The sequence below is a fragment of the Puccinia triticina genome, chromosome 5A (assembly GCF_026914185.1).
Source record: "Puccinia triticina chromosome 5A, complete sequence".
NCBI classification, from domain to species: Eukaryota; Fungi; Basidiomycota; class Pucciniomycetes; order Pucciniales; family Pucciniaceae; genus Puccinia; species Puccinia triticina.
Genome location: NC_070562.1, coordinates 3234810 through 3258653, shown reverse-complemented (window position 1 = coordinate 3258653; position 23844 = coordinate 3234810). Strand labels below are relative to the sequence as shown.

General features: G+C 50.2%; 1 protein-coding gene across 1 annotated transcript; it reads right to left on the bottom strand.

The window, feature by feature from the left end:
* Nucleotides 1-2861: 2861 nt before the first annotated feature.
* PtA15_5A395 (uncharacterized protein) lies at nucleotides 2862-23146 on the bottom strand (the record flags this gene model as incomplete). The annotated part of the gene is made up of 10 exons (XM_053169151.1): nucleotides 2862-2956; nucleotides 3114-3311; nucleotides 3419-3449; nucleotides 3599-3621; nucleotides 18143-18981; nucleotides 19066-19841; nucleotides 19917-19937; nucleotides 20166-20238; nucleotides 22709-22949; nucleotides 23011-23146. The coding sequence occupies 10 exons, from the start codon at nucleotides 23144-23146 to the stop codon at nucleotides 2862-2864; spliced, it is 2433 nt and encodes an 810-aa protein (XP_053020377.1).
* Nucleotides 23147-23844: the final 698 nt, after the last annotated feature.

Here is a 23844-nt window from a genome sequence, read left to right as displayed (position 1 = left end):
TGTAATGCTTGACAAACTTGTAGCAGAAAAAAAAAAAAAAAACCCTCGGAGGTGCACAACTGGGAGGACTTACTTCTAGTCTCCTGTGCCTCCGCCGCTGAACCCTAAAACAAAAGAAAACGAAAAGAAACTTTTACTGAGAACAAAGACCGCCAAGCGTCTCGAAACCGTCCAAATCGGCGAGACTGTAAATCTTGAGGTCGCTGGTTCGATCCCGGCTCGGGGGACCAAATGAGGAACTCTGGCCGGTGCTAGGCCGGCAGCAGTTCGTGGAGGGGAAAAGGAAAATGAAAGGAAACTAGTCGTATGCCCTCCGGGGTGATTGGCCGTGAGTGAGCGCAGAAAGAAACTTGAAGCGTGGGGGGGGGGTTGATTTTACGACGGCTGGAGTTGCGCGTCGGCGATTTTTGTTTGAGAGAGGAGCCGGGGATACTGCCGGCGGGGGTGATCTAAACCAGGAAGTTGGAGAGGATCGACGTTGAGGGGAAAAGAACCTTGAAGGCGTGAGAAAACTCAGAAATACGGGCGGAAGACGCCAGGAGTAATAAACTTTAGATTTTGATGGAAGACTGAAATTATGGTTCAGAGTAGGTCCATGCCGCTCCAAAGCCTGAGTTCAAACTGAACTCAAACCTTGGAGTTGGTGACATGTAGCAGACATCTCATCACAACCTAGCGCACACGCGCGCGCAACAACAACACGAGACAAAAGACAGAAACAAAACCAAACAAAACAGAAACAAAACAAACCAACCCTCCTCATACAAAACCTATCCAACGCGCGCAATGTGAAAGAGGAAATAACAAAACATGATGAAAGATAAACTTAAAAGAAAACAGGACCAAGAAAGCCAAAACACAAGGAAGAGGGGGGGGGGGGGGGGGGAAGAAGACCTGAAACGCCTTGAGGATGCGCGCCACGCCGCGCCGTTGAACTTGAGGAGGCCTCGAGGGCTGAAAGCTGAATCTTGATGTCTTGAGTCTTGACGTCCTCTGGCGCGCGCCGTGCGCGGCAAAAAGCTTGATTCCTCCGCGTGTACCAGATTGTCCACCACACCGTTGAACGAGATGTGTGAACCCGTTGGAATTCAACCCTCATCCAAGTGAAGAGTATTCTTTGATGTCAGGATGCGATGTAAGTCTATATTGACATTTCTGACCATAAAATTTTTGATGGTATTGGTTTAACCAACTGAAGGTATTTGTTTTTTAACCAACCCCAGTATCGAGTGGCAGCGTCACAAACGACATGGGATCAATTGGAAGTTCCACCTGGATAAGTCCGACTTTGACTTGGCACATGACCTAGCGGAAATATTGAACTTGTTCTATGAGATAACACATCAAATATTGATCTCAGGCTCGGCTCGCTTATCAAACATTGTCATGTACATCGATCAAATTACAGATCATCTATCAACAGCAATAACGGGTTCCCATTATCCACCTGCAATGAAGAATGCGTGTTGAATCGGGTTGAAAATCACAAACAAATACTACAGCTTGACTGACTCATCCCCTCTCTATAGGATAGCCATATGTAAGTACCTCTTGTCATTTACCTCATCGCTTTACTTTTGACTGATGATTTTTGCTTGTTCAAGTACTTCACCCATCGTTCAGGGACGAGTACTTCAAGTTACTCTGATGGGAACCCGAGTGGATAGCCGAAGCAATACGGCTTGCGCGGGAGATGTGGGTTACACATTATAAGCCGGGGCCCATAGCTACGAACCCGTCTTCGGCAACTAAAATATCAAAGGTAAATGCTCTTATTCCATTGATCAAATATTGGCTCATAAATTAAGATGTGTATTAATGTTTCCCAGCCAAAGACTAGCATGCTAGCTGGCCTTGGCAACGCTGCTGCGGCCCAAGGCGGCCACTGCTCAACTGACGTGTTGGATATCTGGCTCTCTGGGGCACTTATCCTGGTGGATGAGGAACCAGTCAATCCATTGAAGTGGTGGATCGAACAGAAGAAGTCTGGAAACACTCACGGGGGCCTTGTTCAAATGGCACTTGATGTCTTGAGCTGTCCAGGTCAGTTGAAAATTTCCTCCCTTTCCCTCTTTGTTGCTTGAGCTGATCAATCTTTCAATCTTTCACAGCGACATCAGTTGATGTCAAACGTGCTTTTACTTTTGGTCGCAATTATGTATCACAAAGGAGACACAAGCTCTCTGCTCGTTCTTTAAGCAGGGGTATGGCCGTGGCATTCTATTCGAAGAATGGGATAATTGAAGATGGGGTCTTGGTCAAGTGGAAGCAAGGGATTCAGGCAGAAAAGAAGGTTCAGGCAAAGGGGAAGGGTAAAAATAAGATTGTAGTTATAGATTAAGTATGGTATTAGGGTACCTGAGTGAATTACATACAAGTTTTGAGAGCATGTACACGGGTATACCGCCGCGGGTTCCGCCGGTACCCTCCCAGGGGGTACCAGGTGCGGTACCAGGTACCAACTTTTGGTCAAAAATCAACCCGGTACCCGGACCCGCGGCGGGTACCCGGGTCCCAATCATCATCTTTAAAAAGTTATGAACACCAGCTTGCAAATGTCCATGCAATTTGGACCCAACCAACTTTGAATCCCCCTAATAAGTGTTTGGAAAGTCTTGTCCAAGCAGTTATCAGACAGAGTTTGTTCAACAAGACTCATCAGACAAAATCAAAAATGTATGGGAATCTGGTGATGATAAGCCACCCCCCCCCCCCTGGGCAGCAGTCCTCTATCCATTTTTTTTGAACCCCCTCCTCCTCAGCAGCAGCATTTATGATAGGAGTGGCATCAGGTACCCGGCACCTGTTATTTTTTCAACTGCTCTATCAATTGGGGGTGTGGGCTTGTTCTTAATGGATGGTTAGATACGTTCTTTGACCAATGCAGATATCAATAAAATTGTTGTGAGGATTATGAAGCTGACGACGATCACTTGATCTTTAGTCGAATCACGTTCTGTTATTATATTGCAGATCAGATCAGGGAAAAAACGAAAACCGAAAGAAAGTTAAATCAGTGTATATTTTTACTTTGTCGGATCGTTGACTTTACTTAAGAGGGGCAAGATTAGATGTTCGGAGCAGTGGGGTGGTAAATCGATGAAAGAACAAACGAAAGCATTTAGTCCTAATATCCCCTTCATCACCCGTCCCGGTATCCAGATTAGTATTACCCAGCTTAGCATCCTGACAGATCGAGAGTTTCTGATCCAAGCAGAACTGTTTCGTGCAGGTTAAGCAAGGCTTAGATAGGTCCTTCGGTCTGTATAGCGGTACAATCGTATAGTTGGTAAAGCACATGCACTTGCAAACTTTGGCGTAAGACGGTCGGAAGGTGAGAGTCAGTTATGATTTCCTTTCTCCTGGCTTCCATCGTCACGAGTAATGTATAGACAGCTGATAAGAAGAAAGTGCTCACACGAGATATCAGCCGCGCCAAATGAGACCAACTACTTTGCACACAAATGAAATGTTCGCGTAGACAACCAGTTTAAAGAAAGGAAGAACGGGAATAAAAATACACAATCAGCATTAATACAAGCAGAGAACTTCGGGAATCAACCAAGGGCAGAAGAGGGCAAGACAAACGTGTGCTTACTTGGAGGAGGACGAATATCGAGACTGATGTGAAGCGAAAAGAACGGGTAGAAGATGATGATGCGAAAGGGTTCATCGCTTCTTTGCTGGGATCGAATGAGGAAAGAGGCTCGAATTTGGCCAATCCCCGTCCCGCGGATCGAAGCCCCGCGCAGCTCGCTGGGATGCTTAAGTTTTCAAACCGGACCGTGTCGATCCGACAGTATCCGAGTGTATGTTAGTTGCGGAGCGGATCACGGATACATTCCCAGAAACCCGGTATCCGATTGGATACCCAGGTATGCAGAAGGAGATACAAGATAGAGAAAAAGGGGACCAAAACAGGTTTTTTTTTTCACCCACGCGGCGGTGCTGGAGGCGCTGCCGGGTGCCATGTTGACCTGGTACCCGGACCCGCCGCGGGTACCCGGGTCCCAATTCAATTGCCATCTTTACTCTGACTTGATGATTTTATTTCTTGTCCGAGGAGCGGACATGTACACACAACTAGCTAGAGCCCCCTGCAAAAGATCCAGATGGGGCCTAAAAGCATGTGACACAAGACAACAGGAACACAGCACACCATGGGAGTTTCCTCGGCACTTGTGTGCAAGTGCCATCTCTGAACTTAGTCATAGATTTGGTTGGATCTCAGTTAGATGCTGGTTGGAAGGCAATTTCATGTCTGCCACAAATTAAGTTTATAAGAACTGGAATCATACCAAATGTGTTGTGCAATGTCTGTAAAATGTATGCCATACCTATGCTGAAAAACAGGCCAATTTAATGATAAGGTTTACTTGATCCTCAAGCTTGACCAAAGTTCCTCATATTTCAATCATCATGATTTTTGAGCTCTTTTGAAACCCATTCCCAGTAAGTTTCTCTGAAACTGTTTTTCTATTTAGTTTTGAGGCACACACCAAAAAGCTGCCCGTTCTTTTTAAGTTGTTTCTATTACACATGGTTAAAACTTTGGATGGAGTTTAGTGATACTGTGGGAGGTAGAGTGGGTCCCTAGTGTCCGTTGGTGGGTACACAGGCGGGTACCCGGGGCTGTGGAAGTGCGCAGGTATCTGCCGGGTGCGGGTGCGGGTGTCCAGTCTGGTTCCAAATTCAGGCAGGTACCTGCGCACAAATCGCCATTCTGCACAGCTCTGCTTGCCCCTAGTGCCCATTTGCAGGTACTAGGTACCTGTGGGCAGGTACCCATAGAAGTACACAGGTAACTGCCAGCGGGTGCGGGTGTCCATTCTGGGTCAAAATTCAAACAGGTAACCACACCCGCCGCGGGTACCCAGGTGTGAAGTTTCAGCTCTAGTGGGAGGTCTGATTTTGCTCTGGTACTATGGTTTGACTTTGGTGCTGTGGGGCCAACTGTCACAAAACCATGTAGCCTGTGCAGGTTTCTGTGACACATTGTGTCACACAAACGTACACATGTGCATTTGTGTGACACGTACAGCAATGGGTAGTTATGTTACGTTACATTATTCACGTAATTTGGGTAACATAACTACCCTTGTTACCCACTACGTTATTTGTAACAAGGTCTTTGCAGGCCTCATGTAAAGTAACAGGCTCTTTTTTCAGGTTGTTACTGCGCGTTATCCACCAGATAAAACGTAACGGGCCCAAATTGGCCGTTATGTGGCGCTCCGCAGGCGCCAGTAACTTAACAAACATCAATATTTTTCTGTCATGTTGCAGCGGTACCGTAAAGCACTGCCGTTACAAATAACGGTAATGATAACGGCTGAAAATTGTTACGTTCCCGTTGTGTTACCGTTATTGGAAACGTAAATACCCACCATTGACACGTAGACCATCACCCAGCCATATCATGCCAAGGATGAGTGCCCCGCGATCCCAGGGGCAAATTAGCTGAATCCTTTGATAATTGTATCTGATTTTCATCCACAGTACAGAAATCCTGTTGAGACTTTCTGAATTCATTCACAAACCCTGGGTAATCTGAGGCTCCCCTGGACTTGTCCCAGAATTCTAACTCCCTTGGGACAAAATTTAGCAGCTGAAGAATGGGTCACACAAATTTACACATGTGTGCTGGTGTGTCACACTTTTTGTCACTGAGCCAAGTGATGCCAACCTGAGTGCTCATGCAGAGCCAGGGGCTTAGGTGGACACTTCAAAAGTTGTTTATAAAATTCAGCCATAGGTACACAAATGATTTTGGGGATATTTTCTGAAGTCATAAACAACTCCTGATTAATATTAGGTTTTTTCCGCTGGACTTAAAATTCAGCAACTAAAGAATGTGTCACACAAACTTACACATGTATCTTTTTGTGTACCACTAAAATATCTCGAGCTTTTTGGGATTTATGATAAACACATGATAGAATGAAATATATAGATCTGGCACTTTGCACCTGGGTACCCACAGCGGGTGCAGGTACCTTCCCAAATTTTGACCCAGAATGGACACCCACACCTGCTGGCTGTTACCTGGGTACTTCCATGGGCACCCACCCACAGGTACCTAGTACCTGCCAATGGGCACTAGGGGCAAGCAGAGCTGTGCAGAATGGCAATTTGTGCGCAGGTACCTGCCTGGATTTGGACCCAGACTGGACAGCCGCACCCGCACCCGGCGGATACCTGCGCACTTCCACAGGTACCCACCCGCGGGTGCCAAGTACCCGCCAACAGATGATAGGGGCCAGCTCTAGAAATATATGATTCCTGTGGTAAATACCTTGTTTCTGCCAAGTATTTGATATTGCTTTGCAAGGTAGTTGAAAATGTGTTCTAAAATAGTTCCAGTAATAACTAGAGTCAACTTAGAGCTGCTTTTCAATTTAATTCAACCCCTCTCAAAAGTGCCTTCAGCTCAATTGAGCATAAGTTAAACATAAATTCATCATGAATTCAGCATACATTGAGGCTCAAGTGCCAGGATATATATAACAGGGCTCTTAAACAATATTGTGCAATGGCATGTGCACGCAAGTGCCAAGCAAACTCCCATGGTGACATTTACTGGGACTAGGACTGGGACTGTAAATGGAAAAGGAAATGGTACTGGGAATGGGACTGGAACTGGAACTGGAACTGGTACAGGGACAGTAACAGGGACAGGAACAGGAACAGGAACAAGAACAGGAAGTGAGCGGAAAAAAGGGCTCAAATTCTGACAGAAGGATGTGTCAGTCCATTGCATTATGGAAAGAAAAGAGGGACACTAACATCAGACAGATAGGGACATTACATGGGAGGATGAGGGAAACAAACCTTCCACGTCTGACTATCTACCCTAGACTACATACAATGAGAGGTGTCACAGACTGTGACATGAGAGAGAAAAGAGGAAAAAGAAGATGGTTTGAAGCACACTGAAAATAGGAAAAGAAAGAGAACACCACTGCATCACACCTTCACAGGTTCTTGTATCTGATCTGTGCCAAATTCTCTATCTTTCCGCACTCCACCACCACAGCTAAGCGGCCCATTTGGTTGCTAATGGCTACTATTGGTACTCAAGCCCTCCCCCTCCCTCCCTTTTCTTCTTCAAGCTGGTTTCCAACCTTCAGGTCCCTTCTTCCCACTTCCTCACAATATGTAGTAAAACATGTTATTTAATGAACTCAGTTGTAAACCCCCCTCCTCCCTTGGGGTTCACAAGTAGTCACAAGTGAATCCCACATGTCACATACTTACATATAGATTGACTTTCTTCCTTCCCTGGTTCAGCAGAGAACTGAATAGCAGTCTCTCTGAACCAGCAACCCAAGCCCCCCCCCTTTGGTTGGTCCTAGAAACCTCTCTCAGTTCCCCTTTGAGCCGGTTCTTGGTTCATCTCTTCTTGTCCAGTGAAGAGGATTCTCACCCCTTACATCAATGCCTTAAAGCCTAAGGTGTAGTGATATCAGTATCTACACAATATGAATACCTACAGCTATAACAGTCACTAACCTTTAGAGGTGTAGTGATATCAGTATCTACACAATACGACTAACAAATCCTATGACAGTCACTAACCTGATTGATAAGATGAGTGTGTTAGTGAGTGCTGTGTTGAAGACAAAACAGTTTGATTGATTGCTTCTACACACCTTTAGAGGTGTAGTGATATCAGTATCTACACAATACAACTAACAAAACCTATAACAGTCACTAACCTAAACAATAAGAGATAGAAGGATTAAAGGTGAAGTACATGATATTCATGATTAAAGATGAAGTACATGATATTCATGATTAAAGATTACAGACCTGATTGGTAAGATGAGTGTGTTAGTGAGTGTTGTGTTGAAGAAAAAACAGTTTGATTGATTAAGAAAAGGTGATTACAATCAAGTGTGGACTTTTATAAGAGCAATTAAGTTTTGGGGACAACAACAGGGCGTGTTTTGGTGACAAATACGGGCGCGGGGCGCCAGAGCGGCCGGCGGGGTTTCCGGGTGTGCGGTGCTGCGGAGGAAAGGGGCTACCGATGCCCTAGGCGCGGCGCGGATTAGAGCTGCGGAGGTGGGGCACATTACTTGAACGCGGAGCGGCGGTTGGATGCGGCGGAGTTGCGGCGTGCGGAGCGGAGCAGGCTGTGTAGTCCAGGCAGTCCAGCGCGGACTGTCTAGTAGCAGCGCGGAGCTGGGGGAAGCCGGGGCAGCTGAAGCGGAGGCGGCGAGTAGGATCCCAAGCCTCCGGAGGCTAGGCAGGGGAGCGGATGATGGATGCGGCGGAGTTTGGCGGCTGTCTACGACGAGCAACAGAAGCGCAGAGAAGGGCATGGGAGCAGTGGTGACGGCGTGCGTGGGATGGGAGGAGGATCTGTTTTATTCTATTGCTGTTGTGTAGTTTTAGTTCTATGTGTGTATGAGATGCGGTGGGAGTTTTTCTCACAGGGGGGTTTCTTTGTACGGCGGAGGGAGGAGGAGTTTTCTTTACTTACTTAGGCCCCATTTGGAGCCAATAGAAATATAGGTGATATAATCATTTGTGAATTCAATAAAAAATACAAAACTCAACATAAAGAATCCAATTTTTTTGTAGGAAACCTACAGTACTTGTCTCATCAACTATGAAGTCAGATTTAACTGATTCAGCCATCTTCAGCACCATAATACCATTATATTGCTTTGTTTTGGTCAAAAGTGATATAATGGTACTACAGTACTGAATATGGCTGAATCAGTTGAATCTGACTTCATAATTGAAGAGACCAGTATTGTAGGTTGCCTAGAAAGAATATTTGGAGGCTTTATGTTGAATTTTGTAGTTTTCATTGAATTAACCAATGATTATATCACCTATATTTATATTGGCTCCAAACGGGGCCTTACTTATTAGGAGGGGGGATTTTGGTAGAGAGAGGGGGGGGAACGGACTTTACTTCTTCTTTATGGTTATGGAGGCAGAGGATGTTATTGCATTTCTTTCACAGTGTTATTGATATGTTTATTGGGTTTTACTGGATTACTCTTTTGCTCTTCTCATTGGTTTGCGGCTTTTTGTCATGAGCAGAGTTTCCTGGAGTACTTATACTCCACTGAGTTCTGAAAACCCTTGATACACTCGGGAATCTTGCAGGAGGAATGGTGCTGTGGTCATTATGTGACGGAGCGCCACCTACTTCTACCACAGCGTGTATAAGAACGGAAAGCTTAAATTGAACAATACATAATAAAGAACTACATTAAGTTCAACATTATTGTTGATGGACCTCTGCCCTTTGGCACTCTGTCTCTCCAAGCTTCCTACTCCTAGTGCAGGAATTTGATTGCTTACAGCACAAGTGGTACCTGTATCCATCAAAATGATTTTATCAGTTAATCAAAATGATGTTAAAAATGATGTTATCATTTAACTGTATCCATCAAAATGATGTTATCACTTTTTTCAGCCTGCTGGCTTTTTTGAATTTTTAAATGTGGTTAGCTTTGTGCAGCCTCCCACCACCTTTTTCACTTTGTGGGGTTGATGCTGTTCACTCATTCAGGTGTGATTTCTCACTGGTCTTTCTACCATAATTGTATCTTCATCCATCAAGTCATGTGATTCCACTTCCTGATCTCTGCTCTATTATTCCCAGATATTGATATGTACATTTATCATTTATCATTGATCAAGAACTTGAAAACTGAGAGACAAATTCCTCTGCATGAGGGACAACTGAGGACCAGGGTTTGGTAAATAAGGAAACCTGCATTGGATATTAATAAGAGGGAAAGACAGGGACAAGAAAGACCGGGATAGATGAAGTTATACGAGAACTTTATGTGCAATGTGCGGAGAACTACAAATATGATGCTATAGAAATTTCCTTGCAGACCCTCATGGTCGAAGTGAAGAGCAGATTTTTACCCCTACAACTTCAGAGGCATAGTTGCCCTGAACACTAGTGTAACCAAGATCAAAGAAGATTAGGCTGGAATGAACATGCTATAGTTGAGAGAGAGGTAAATGAAATCACAAAAATCCAAATCAAGCCCAACTCTTCTACACTATTTATAAGAGGCCCGATTGCGCAAACCCTTGAAGTATTGAGATCGATCTAAACGCATAGGTATTGCTTCAAGGTCTGCGGATTGCTGCTTGATGAGCGTAGACAAAGCCTGCAATGTCGACTTCTTAGTGTCCCGTGTTTGTATCTTGAGGTGCTTAGAGAACAGCGGGAGAAGAAGCGGCTTGACGTGAGTCTTGAAGCGAGACAGCAGTCTATGCTTATGCCATTGAAGCGTGCTTTCTGGACGACCCGTGTCCAACTGCTAAGAAAGGTAAGCTGATTAAGCCCCTTTCGCAGTACAAAGCCCCAGACCACAAGCTGACGAACATCGCTTTGACGATTGCAGCCAAGGATCAACCAGCAAGAACCGCACAGGTCAAAGCCCAGCCAAACAAACAAGAAAGACCAACCTTGTACGTCCCAAGAGCTAGATCATAGAAGACTTAGAAATAAGGCTGACTAGATCTTACATTTTCTACTACAGAACTCTTGCGGATCGACTCGGACCCAGAAAGAAACAAGACTCACTCGTAAGACTATTGGAGGTGCAAGCACCCGGTAAGCAGAAGAAACAGATCCAATACAGAACAAAGAGACAGAAGAGAAACTGACTCAGAACGTTGCGCGCACAACAAACAGACTCACAGCAATACCACCCGTTCCGACAGGACAAGACCAAGCTGCTACGCTGATTGGTCCCTGTCTCGTCTTGTATCCAAGTTCAGACAGACCCCGATCTCACGATTGACGGTACCAGACCCAGAACCAAGCAACCGGACAGAAGGTCCCTAAGCAAGCATCCTCCAGTGTTGCTTTTAGGTAAACACTTCTGTCCGAACTCTTTCTTACTTAACTATTAGTTTGTAAATACAACTAGTTTAACGGAGAAATTATTATTTTAGTTGTTTGAATTCTTTTTAGATTTACAGTCTCAAGCTGCTCTTGCAAATCACCTCAAATCACAACTGAAAGCAACACCGGATGGCCAACCCCAAAGATCCTAAGGCTCCCAGCACTCGAGCCAGCGTGGAGCGCGCATCTCAGTCAAGGAACACCGCGAACCGGAATGACGCCTATAGCCCGGACAAAGACCACGTAAACGTCCCGAAATTCGACGGTTCTAACTTCCCGCTGTGGGAGCGCAAAATTAAGATGCACCTGCGTCCACGGTATCTCGAATCCTACTTGGATGAGCCAATGTCAACTGACCCGGACAAAGACGAGCTCCAAGGCGCCTTGCGGACTTGCAGCATTCTGAGTGAAGCAATATCCAACGCAATATTCACGAGCGTAATCAACGACGATAACGAACAAGACCCACACGCTATCTGGACTGACATCAAGACAATCTACGCGTCCGACTCACTCCTTTCAGTGTTCCAAGTCTGGAACAAGTGGCTAGATATTCAATACAACAAAGATATGAACAGCTACATTACGGAGATGGAGGAAAGTTTAGCTGAGTTCAGTTCGCTTGGTCTAAAAGTCCCGGACGTTTTAGTAGGCTGTGGAATCGTCGGAAAAATCACGAAGAGGCGACCATTGCTCATGCAGGCGCTGTTCGCCGATCTGAAAGCGCTGGCGAAGCCCAAAGAAATCATTGCTAAACTACGAGACATTGGAAGACATGAAACCGCGACAAAGAGGAAATATGTCGAGGATCCAGAACCCACCTCCACCGCTCTCGCCACCAGAACCAGTCGCCGACCTCCGAGGAAATCTAAAGGCCCCAAAGCAAGCGGATCAGGAAACTCAGACGTGCGATGCAGCAACGGCAAGCACAACCCAAGAGCAACGACTCACGTCGAGGCCGACTGTTGGACGATACATCCTCTATCGCGGCCGCAAGGCAGGCCGCTACAAGAAAAAGAGCGTCCGCAGAAGAAACAACGTAGTTCCTACCACGCTGAAGCGGACGATGATGACGACAAAGAAGAAGCTCAGCATGCCACCATAGCCAAACCGACCTTCACCTACAACATGACGACCCCAGAGAAACCGCTGTCCACGATCCTGGACTCGGGAGCGAGCAATCACATGCTCAACTCCCTCAGCTTCTTTGTACAGACCACCCCCGTCCACATAAGCATACTCACCGGCAGCGGTAAATCCGAGCTCGTCGCCATCGCTCGAGGAACGGCAGAGTTGCATCTCCCAACTGGAGAGATCCTAGTTCTGCCAGGAGCACTCTATGTGCCTAATCTAACTCGAAACCTGGTCTCGATGATACAGTTGATGGATCGACGGGTAATCATCGGCGAGCGAAGCGGCTATTTTGAGGTTAAAATAGACAACAACAAGCCATTCCAGGTTAACATTTCCAACAATCTCCTTGAGATCGCCGATGTCACCGCAGCCCCAACTTCCCCCACCGGTCTGGCCACGACGGCATCCACTGCTTTATCAGACTTTCAAAAGTGGCATAATCGATTAGGCCACGCTAGTTCCGGACGAATCGCGCAAGCCGTGTCGGAGAAACTCAATCTGACAAAAACGCATGCTTGCACCGCGTGCATGCAGGGAAAACTCACCCGGATACTGTGCAACGGAACCTTCAAATCTGTTGACGCCTCTCTCAGCGTTGTCCACGCCGATCTGGTCAGCCCCATCTCTCCCCCAACAAATGGAGGCGCCAGGTACTTCCTAACACTCGTGGACCAGTACACCGGATACATCCACACGGTAATACTAAAGGAAAAGAGTCAATCTTGTCAGGCGATAATCGACTTCCGAGTATTCTTCGAGAAGCAAACAGGTCACCAGATGAAGAAACTTATCTCTGACGGCGGTGGGGAGTTCGTGAACGGCACCTTAAGCGATCACCTCAAATCTCACGGGGTACAACACAACGTCGCGCCACCATACACCCCGCAGAACAACGGTATGGCCGAGCGCGCCAATAGGACCATAATTGACATGACGCGCTGCTTGATGATGCAAGCGAATTTAGCCCCGGAGTGGTGGGCTGAAGCGGTTCAAGCGGCCACCGCAACAACCAACTGCCTTCCGTCGCTTGGAAAGAGCAAGGCATGTCCTCTTGAACTGATGTTCAAGCTCAAGCCGAACATCTCGTTCTTCCGGCCATTTGGCTGTCGAGTCTGGATTGTGAAGCCAAAACAGAAGCGCGAGTCAAAATTTTCTTCCATATCCTGGGAAGGCGTCCTGCTTGGCTATGAAAATGACTACTCGTCATACCGGGTCTATCGCACTGAAGACAAAACCGTGGTCATCGCCAAGCACGTTCATTTCGACGAAACTACTTTTCCCGACTGTCCCGCTCTTAACAAGAGCTTCACGGCACTGGGTAGCAACAAACTCCCTAGCTTCAAGCCCGATGAGCCGCTACCATTCGCCCAGGAGGACTCCCTGGCAGCGGATGATAGAGAAGAATCAGCAGAAGAGGAGCAGGAAGCGGAATCTCGTGACTTCGCCAGAATCATCACCGATCTTCGGTCAAGCAGCCCGACGAGCAACACATCACCTGAACCTAGTCATATCGGACCCGTTCCTGCTTGTCAGCAACAAGCCCGAGCAGGCGGCAGTCGTTTCGCTTGGACGACGGCTCTGCCGCCCAAGGAAATCTCAAGCGGAATCGACACAAGTAACATAATCACAGGGAAGCGCAACCGCCAGGCCTACTTGATCGAAATCGAGCTCGACCCAAAGAATCATCGTCAGGCCATGAATGGCAGCGACCGAGACAGCTGGACCGAAGCCGAGAAAAGGGAAATCGCTAACATGGTTAAGCACCAAGTGTGGATCGTCCGAGCGCGCATTGACTCTGACGAGCCCATCCCATCCACCTGGGCATACCGGAGAAAACTTGGCCCCTCGAATGAGGTCATAGAATTCAAGGCGCGCATTTGCGCACAAGGATTCCGCCAAATTCACGGCAGAAACTTCAACGTGATATATGCCCCGACCGGAAAAGCGGCTTCGTTGCGCCTGCTAATCTCCTTTGCAGTAAATAACGGCTTGAAGATACACCAATTGGACGTTCGTAGCGCCTTTCTCACCTGTCCGCTCGAGGACAAAGTAACTCTCTTGCCGCCGCCGGGATTCAAATGCCCGGCGAACTCTGTACTGCAGTTGAAGAAAGCCATCTACGGCTTGCGGCAGGCGCCTCTTGTATGGTACAAGCGCTTGACAACTTACCTCAAAGGTCTTGGTTTTCAAATCTCAGTTTCGGATCCTTGCGTCTTCTGGAGACCCGACCAGAAGGACAAGCCAGCCACATGGCTTTTTGCACACGTGGACGATATAGTGATAATCAGTCGACGCCCAGAGGTCTTCAAAGCCGAGATGGAAAGGGAATTTGATATCAAATACCCTGGGGAGGCCGAGTTTCTCTTAGGAATGAATATCGAGCGCTTTACCAACGGCCTTCAGATCAACCAAACCCAGTACATAGAAAGGAAGCTAGTTGAGTTCGGACTGGAGAACGAGCACCCCGCGAGCTGTCCCCTCAACCCTTGAGAACGCCTATCAAGAGCGACGGAGCAAGAAATGGCAGCCTTCAAGAAAATTGAAGTCAACTACCGCGGCCTAGTTGGCTCATTGAACTACCTGAGCATCCTGACGAGACCGGACATATCATTCGCCGTCAGTCAGTTATCTCAGTATCTTGAGAATCCAGGCATCAGGCAGTACCAGGCCGCTGTCCAGGTTTTTCGCTATCTCTCCGGAACTCGACATGTCGGTCTAACATTCAAGAAAACCGAAGGCGCCAACCTGAAAGTGTTCGCAGATGCAGACTGGGGCAACTGCCTGGATACAAGGCGCTCGACCACTGGCTTTGTTGTCACCCACGGAACTCACTTACTCAACTGGAAATCCAGTAAACAGCCGACTGTTTCGCTATCTACCGCGGAAGCGGAGTACAAGGCACTGTCGGACCTGGGCAGGGATCTAGCCTGGTTCGCCAGCCTCATCAAGGAGATCAACTTACAGTCAACTGTCGAAAACATTGAGGTGGCGGTCGATAATAAAGGAGCCATTGATCTAGCAAATAGCGAGACGTCTCAAAATAGCTTCAGAACGAAGCACATGGACATTCACCTACATTTTGTTCGGGAGCTGATTCTACTGCATCTCATCAAACTCCGGCACGTCAAGACGACCGCTAACGCCGCCGACTTTCTCACAAAGGCCCTCGGCCGGTCGGTAATCCGACGCTCTCTCGCTCTGATCGGGGTAATCTAAATCTCCGAAGTTGCTTCGAATCTCGCGACTCGAAGCATGCGAGGCTGTAGGATTATGGACCCAGACCCCCACCCGCAGCTACCCGCAAGGAAGCTCGCGCGGTTAACCCCAGACGCGCAGCATTCCGCAAGGAAGCTCGCAACCAGAATAAGCCCAGCTGCTAAGAAAGGTAAGCTGATTAAGCCCCTTTCGCAGTACAAAGCCCCAGACCACAAGCTGACAAACATTGCTTTGACGATCGCAGCCGAGGATCAACCAGCAAGAACCGCACAGGTCAAAGCCCAGCCAAACAAACAAGAAAGACCAACCTTGTACGTCCCAAGAGCTAGATCATAGAAGACTTAGAAATAAGGCTGACTAGATCTTACATTTTCTACTACAGAACTCTTGCGGATCGACTCGGACCCAGAAAGAAACAAGACTCACTCGTAAGACTATTGGAGGTGCAAGCACCCGGTAAGCAGAAGAAACAGATCCAATACAGAACAAAGAGACAGAAGAGAAACTGACTCAGAACGTTGCGCGCACAACAAACAGACTCACAGCAATACCACCCGTTCCGACAGGACAAGACCAAGCTGCTACGCTGATTGGTCCCTGTCTCGTCTTGTATCCAAGTTCAGACAGACCCCGATCTCACGATTGACGGTACCAGACCCAGAACCAAGCAACCGGACAGAAGGTCCCTAAGCAAGCATCCTCCAGTGTTGCTTTTAGGTAAACACTTCTGTCCGAACTCTTTCTTACTTAACTATTAGTTTGTAAATACAACTAGTTTAACGGAGAAATTATTATTTTAGTTGTTTGAATTCTTTTTAGTTCTTGTCATCGAGCGTGTCAAAAATATGGTAGAGCTTGGCACGATATGCTTCGGATAATGGCGCGAGTTTCGGGGTGACCACATGGTCGCTGTCGGCCTCTTCGTCTCCTTCTTGAATCACATGCAGCTCTGTGTCTACCGGGGTGTACCGTTGGTCGACCCACTCCTTGGCGAGCCGTTTGAAAAGAAGAGCGGTCATACGCGCGCATTGCACCTCCAATTCAGCTGTTTTCGAACCGTAAAGCCTTTTAGTCCACGCGACCAACTTCGACTCTTGCAGCGGGAGGAACACATTTTATGTGCATCAATTGAAGCCAATAAGTCATACGGTTACATGCCTGGATAAACAGATCCGATCAGGATAATTGTAGATATGTATACCTGTTTTGGGCTTGCTTGGGTTCTCGACGTCGTCCAAGACCGAATTAATAGTTGCATCTAGAACTGTGTCTGCCGTGTTTGTGAGAGGACGGTTATCTGCGCCCACACGTATGTCATCGAGACTGAGGGCCGGTCGACAGATAACAGCCAAGTTGAGGCCTCCGATTATTATTAACAATTGGAAAGAAAGAAACGAGCGGTAATAGTCTCGGAGCCGCATTGTTCTTGAAGATCAGGCCTGTCTTTACCGGTAGGACTGTGAGGAGCGTCTGTGACCAAAGTTTAACGAGCAAGTGGGGTCAACTGGTTGGACATCGGCTGCCGAGCTCTTCTTTACAATTTTTATTTTCGTTTCTTTCGCCGAGCGATATTTTGCAATCATCTTTTGTTTTGAGTCCATACCTCTCTAGCAATACAAACTTGTACCGGGGTGTGTACTTGATTGTACATATTTTGGCCGAATCCCCCGGCTCCTCACTCCGAAAGAGCGTCAGAGGTTTATAATATCCTTGCATAATCGTGCTTGTTCCAATGTTGGCCATGGACAAACACTAACTTAGCTAATTCCTTCCTCGGGGGAGCGAAGCGACCTCCGAAGAGGGTCCCTGCGGGACGGCGTCCCCCCTCCACAATGAGAGGGACTTAGTTAAGTTAGGGACAAACATAGCCTCGAGCTTGCGAGCTACCCGTGGAGTGGTAAAACACTGGTCGCATTGCGCCGACCGGAGGGAGGGGAGGGTCCCTGCGGGACAGCTTCCTCCAATAGAGGTAAGTGAAGTAGGGGTATGACCAGCGACACAACTGTATATTTATTCCGAATTTCCGAAATATCAACGTGAAGAACTGTGTCACGCCCAAGGCGGGACCAAGAGGGGGGGTCCAGGAGGCGTGTGAGCCTGGGCATTGGGTGAGCCGGCGTACATTACCCGACCCGAAGGCCCGGCTAAATTGCGGGAAGGGAGAAGGCTTGTCCCAAGCGACGGGGGAGACGTGTGATGGCCCACGCGCTGATCACTCCGCCCCGTCCACTCCGGGAGGCCGATGACCGGCGGCGGGAGGGCGCCCTGCTGGTCACAACGGCCATCCGCCCGGCACACACGGCCCGCGCACACCGAGCAAGGAGCTAAGTCCCCCACTTCGGAGGGCCCTGGGCTTGGGCTGGCGCGAAGCGCGGCCTGTCCCGGAAAGCTCTCCTGCGGAGAGGCCCCTCGGGACGGGGGGTGCCCCCCCCTCCGCTCGAGAGCCTCAGTGAGGCAAGGAGCGTGCAGCATGCCTGACCGGCAGGGCTGCTGCTGCCCCCCGCACGCGCATCATCACAGCCACGGCGGGCCGAGAAAAGGCCGGCGAGAAATAGATTATGTGCGGGGTGGAAGAGCAGCGCGGATAAACAAGGCAAGGGCGGGCAAGACGAAGGAGCAGAAGAAGGGGCCAAGGCGAAGATCAGGCGGATGGGGGAGAGGAAGAGTGGAGGGCGACGACGTGGGCCCAGAAGCGGCTGCAGGCGCGCCGTTTCCTAGGCCTCGTCCGCGTCCTGAGCGGGGCGGCCTCCGGGGGAAGAAGGGGGGCGGGGCGGGGCAGGAGCGGGGCAGGTTGGTGGCGGGGGAGGGGGCCGCCGCGGGCGGCGCGCCAGCGGACGAGGAAGCGGAAGAAGCGGGGGCGGCGGGCGATGTTGTCGAGCGTCCGTTGCAGCCTGCGACCGTCCCGCGTCCTGTGCGACGACGACGAGGGGCCGGTGACGGAGGAGGAGACGGCTTCGAGGTGGGCGAGTCGCCGGAGGAGGACGGTCTCGCGAAGGGTGGCGGAGGGTCTGGCGCGCAGGAGGGCGGCGAGGGCGGCCTCGAAGCCGTTGAGGTCCCCGTGCGGGCCGACGAAGCTGTGCTCGAGTGCGCGCAGGATGGCGTACTCGGACGAGGGCTTTCCCGGGGGCAGCCGACGCAGCTCGGTCTTGAGGAGATGGAGGACGAGATGGGTGCGTGCCTGGGCGCGGGAGAGGGGCCAGCGGGCCCGATGGGAGCCCTTGAGCGCCAGACGTTGGTACATGGCCCGGTAGTGCTTGCCGGTCGCCGGGGGGACGGGGAGGGCGGATTTGGGAGCATGGGTGAGGTTTCTGTAGACGTAGATCATGGAGCGGATGGTTTGGTGGGGGAGGGTGTCGGGGGAGAGGGTGATGGCCAGGGGGTCGGTCTTGGTGGGATGGGTGGCGCTGAGGAGGTGCTTGAGTTTGGCGCGGGTGCGGCGGCCGAGCTTGATGAGACTGCGCCTGCGTTCGTCGCGGTTGATGGTTTCCCAGAGGGAGAGTGCCAGGGAGGGGGAGGGGAGTTGGGAGCAGCGGAAGAGGAGGTGGGTGTAGATGGCCATCCGACGGTCGCGCTCGGTGGGCAGGCTGGCGAGACAGATCGCGAGGTTGGCCCGGAGGGTGTCGAGGGGCTGGCGGGGGCGGAGGAGGAAGTCGATGACCGGGCGCTGGTCGGCCTCCTGGTCGAGCTGGGAGAGCGTGTGGCGGATCAGCTCTGGGTTGGCCGCCAGACTGTCGAACCTACGCGCGGCGAGGAGGATGGTCCGGGCCAGCTTGGGGGTGGATGGATGCTGGTGGAGGTGGGTGTGGAGGAGAGTGGTGAACTGCTGGTGGGTGCCCTGGCGGGCAAGATATTCGAGCAGTCGCAGCTGGAGCGCACTGCGTCGTGTCCACGGCTGGCTGCTTGCCGGGTGCTGGATGGTGAGCCGGGTGAGTTTGCTGAGGAGTCGCTCGCAGCGTTCCCGGGTGAGGACGGCAAACTCGAGTTCGCTGGTCGACTGGTTGATCGCGTCGAGCAGGATCCGATGGCGCGTGAGGTCGAGGCAGGGGTAAGTTTGGGGTGTTGTTTTTTGGTGTTTTTTAAGCCGGCGATCGAATCCGATGGGCATGGAGGCGTAGCGGGTCAGGACGTCCAAGCTGAGGCGGTTGATCGGCGCCCACTGGGGATGAGGAGGGCTGATGATTCTGGATTCGATGGACTGGCAGATGAAGTGGATGGCCCACAGCTTGAGCGGGTCGAGCTCGGGCTCTGGGGGCGGCTGGTGGCGGCGGAGGAAGTGGAGCAGGGCGGTGACCTGTCCGGATCGGCGGTTGGCCAGACGGGGGTCGCTGGTGATCGCGGGTTCGGCCAGGGAGCGGTCGAGGAAGATGACGGCGAGGTCCCAGCGCTGGGCGTGGCGGGCGAGGTCGACGAGCCTGAGGATGGTGAGGGGGGAGAGGGCGTGGTTGAGCTTGGATGCGAATCGGCCGAGGGTGGCTGAGGACTGGAGTGTTCCGACCTGGTGCAAGCCGAGGTGGATGGTCTTGAGGGGCAGTTGGGATCGCTGGCAGTGGCACTGGGGTGGCCCGTTGGCGAGGAAGGCGCGGATGTGGGAGTGGATCTTGCGTGATTTGGAGATGGAGCTTGTTGCTGGGTGGTGGTGTTGTTGTTGTTTGAGGGTTGTCCAGTGCTGTACGATCTGGGCCATGGCTTCTGCCTGCCAGGCTGTGGATGTGGGTGTGTGTGGCTGGGGGTGGTGGTGCTGTGGGCGGAGGGTGTTGAGGATGGCTGCTCGGTTGATGAGGAAGAGCTGGTCGACTGCCTGGGGGGACAGTTGTGGGGAGTGTTCGAGCTGGTCGATCTGCTGTTCGAGTGGCTGTTCGTTTTGTTTGTTGTTGTTGTTGATGATCTGGTAGATCATGTAGGGCAGGGTGGTGAGTCGGACGAGCTGGAAGATGAGGTGTGGGGGTGATCCGAGCAGCTGGATGACTGGGCGCAGTGGGGTGCGGCTGTTCATCCTGGGGGAGGGTGTTTGTCAGTGATCGGAAAGAAAGAAAGAAAGAAGCGTACACCCCGGACGCACTTTCGAAGGGAGCGGCTACATTCGAAAAACCATCCAAGTGCCCTTGCTCGAGTAGCTTTCCAAAGTCGTCCGAAGATTTTCCCAATTTTTGGGAAAAAACTTCGGATGACTTTCGAAAGGATGATTTTATCCGGAAAAAACCCGCCCAACCAGCGGGTTTCACCGGATCATCTCTTCGGAGTTCAGCTCCGATTGCCCTTCGAAAGAACCCAGTATGTATGTAGTGGTTCCTGCCCAGCTTCCAGCCGGGCCCGAACCCACAGCAACCCAAACCCCCACTGATCAACAGTTCAGCTCGGCGTTCAGGACTTGGGTCCGAGAAACGACCCGTCGGGTCCTACTCGCCAAAGACCTCCAATCATATCGCAGCCAAGCCTCTCGACGCTTGCGCGTGGCGGACACGCCATTCACTCGGGTCCAGGTAAAGTATCATATATGTGCAGCTCAAACTTGAATGATAGAGACCAATTGAGGTATCTATCAATTCCATCCCACCACAGGCTGAACTCGATCGTCAAGATGAAGCCTTCCGCGCGGCGCATTTGCCGCCCAACATCGCCCAAGGCAATGCATTAGAAAGACTCCTCTGTGACACAGTCAAGAGCGAGAAAGCAGCCCTCGCGATACTTATTAAAATTGGATTGACCAGGGCAGGGCCCCCCAATCCGGTCCCCAGGCTTTATAAGCTAATTGCGCATGTCTATGCGGCGTTTCATCCTGATTTCCAATGGCAGGCGGATCATCAAATCCACTCGGACAAGCAAGTCACCCCAGGGGCAAAGATCCAAATCTGTTACATTCGATTCATGGCCAATCTGAATCGGATTAACCAGAACCACCGAACCCTCAACAGGCAGAAATTGTTCTGGGATGACATAGATGAGGATCTTGCCAGACTCAGGCGTAAGTCATCTGCCTACGGAGTGGCATATTCTCAGCTCATCTTCAACCTAGACCAAGCCACCTGGACCGGCGAGAAGACCGTCAACGATGTTGAAGAAGCTGCTCAACAAGTCCCTCCACACAAAGAGGTTCAATCTCGCGCGGCCACCTTGGTGGAGGAACCGAATGAGGAAGTTGCCCTCGAAGAATAGCTTCTTTTCTGCTTCTTTCCTCTCCTCTCTTGATCGCTCCACTGCCCCCAATCTGTCTCTATTGTCTATGTTTCATCTCACTTCTCTCGCTGTGCGACGATATCCACAAATTCCTACAATACACAAAATATCCACGATACTACAATACACGAACCTCGTAGACTATCCAACTCTCTATCTAGTAGACACATGCAATACACAATGAACCAGAAATCCTCTACATGTTGACACTGTTTTGGGTGAGAGAAATGCAGGAAATGGACCCAAATTCACCAGATGAGGCTGCATCAGAGGCTCCCCAATACGGGGGCCGGGCCGGGCCAAGTAGCATTTGAAAGAACAAGCGGGCCCAGGTGGGTCCCAGCTCGAATGATATTCAAATAATATCCAACATTTTTTCGAATATTATTCGAATTCGGCACTCGAGGGACATTCGAAGGGCCCAATTATAAACAGTTATCAAAGTTTTATTGTAATATATTCCAAACTTGATTCAAAACAAAATCTCTTGACTTTTTGTGACAAATACAGGCCCAAATATGTTTCAAAAAAGCCTTGATAATTATGTACAATTATAAACCTGCGGGACACACAACAGGAATTCCAAATAGGAATTCCAAATTCCTGGCCAACACCACCTGTTCCGCCCGCCCCGCCCAATCTGTGTGATAACCACCACCGCACGGCCTCACCCAACCATACACAATCAATTGCTGCAAATGATCCCCCCTCCCCTTGACCCCACACCTATTCATATGTATGCCATGTAGCAATGGCAGCAACTCCAGCAAATCCCAGAACAGTGGGATCATTGGCTGTTCTATTGGCCCTGCTTGTGCTTCGCGGGGTGGGTCCTGGGTTGGCCATCTTCGTGGTGTTCGTCATGTGAAGATGAGTGGTTGCGGAGGGCCCGCCGCTGGACAAGTGCGCTTTAAGGCTTATTTGGACACCCGGCCAAAATGTGGGTGCGGTCATACAGTTCCAGTCTATATTAGCCGCACGTTTTGCCCGGGTTTTTTTCCTTGTGTCAGGGAATGGATGGTCGCCGGGACGGCTGTTGGTACTTCATGACCCTAATCATTCATTGAGTCTGACCCGATCAGACAAAAGTCCCCCTGGGTCAGCGGGTGTGAATCAGAGCTCAGGAGCTCAGGTGATAATCATGACTCAGTTGTTCCTCACAAGTCTGGAAGTGGAGTGATCCCGCCGGCTGCTATACTATGGGTATTTGCAGCAACTCGGATGAGACCTGCTTGCTAGAATATCTTTGCAATCAAACATAGAGAAATAGATACAAAAGTATGCGCGCACGATAGAATTTCTCCTAAGTGGGTCTTGCCCCCAAGTTCGCCATAAACGCAAGCATGGCGGGATTGCTCCTGGGCGGCCTGATCCGCCGCGTGCCGACGGGCGTCCTCCGCACACTCAAGCCTGGCCTCTTCACGCTCTGCCTTCCGGTCGGCCTCGCGTTGACGCTTGTTTCCCTTGGCATTTGCTAGGGCGACCTCTTGATCCGCCTTGCAATCTGCCTTGCAAGCCCGTTCTTTGCTCTCTACAATCGCAATGGCCGCCTCCCAATTGAGTTTAGCGGTGCTCAACGCTTCCAGACGTACCTGGGCTTGCGGGGTGCCGGACGGTTGAGGATGACTTGCCATGTAGTTTGTCCCGGGGCCGGGCCCGACATGATTGAGGCTGGTGGTGGAGCCGCGAGGTATGGGCCGGAGGGCTGCTTGGGGGTTGGGGGAACATATCCGCAAGCCAGCTGGTATTGATAGTCAGCTAGGGTTGTTCCAGGAGGTGGGCCGTTTGAAGCGTTCATTGCAGTCGAGTTATTTTTGGGAGAGCTGAGATTGGATCGGGTTGGTTGGATACTGGTTGGAAATGCTTCCAGCGGCTGGGCTGTTGCCAAATCTCAACTGCCTGCGGCTGTGTATTGCTGACCAACGGTAGAACTGAGTTCTACTGTTGGATTAGTGCGGTACAGTCTTGCATACATGTACTGTATGCCTGTAATTTGTTTCAATAACAAAAGTTTGAAATTTTTTGAAGGTCATTTGGGCCATTTTTGAATCTGTACATAAAAACAATCCAGATAAAAAAGTTTTGAATGAATTTGGATTTTTTTTGAATAAAATTCCAATAACTGTTTATGATTGGGCCCGAAGTCATTTGACTTCGAATGTCCTTCGAGATTCCTCCGGATTTTTCCGACTGGACTCCGAAGTCCAGTTTGGAGAGAACTCGCAGGGGATATCCACTTCGAGTTAACTCCAAAGCGGGTTCGAAGGACTCTGGGATTCGACTTCGGAGTCCCTTCGAAAGGCCGGTACCTTTGACCCGACCAAGACGTCCCCGCCTTGCAGGCGGGAACTTCGAAGGATCTCCGCAGTCAATCCGGAGCTCCTTCGAAGTTTTGCGTCCGGGGTGTAGGGTGCTCTTCAGAGTGT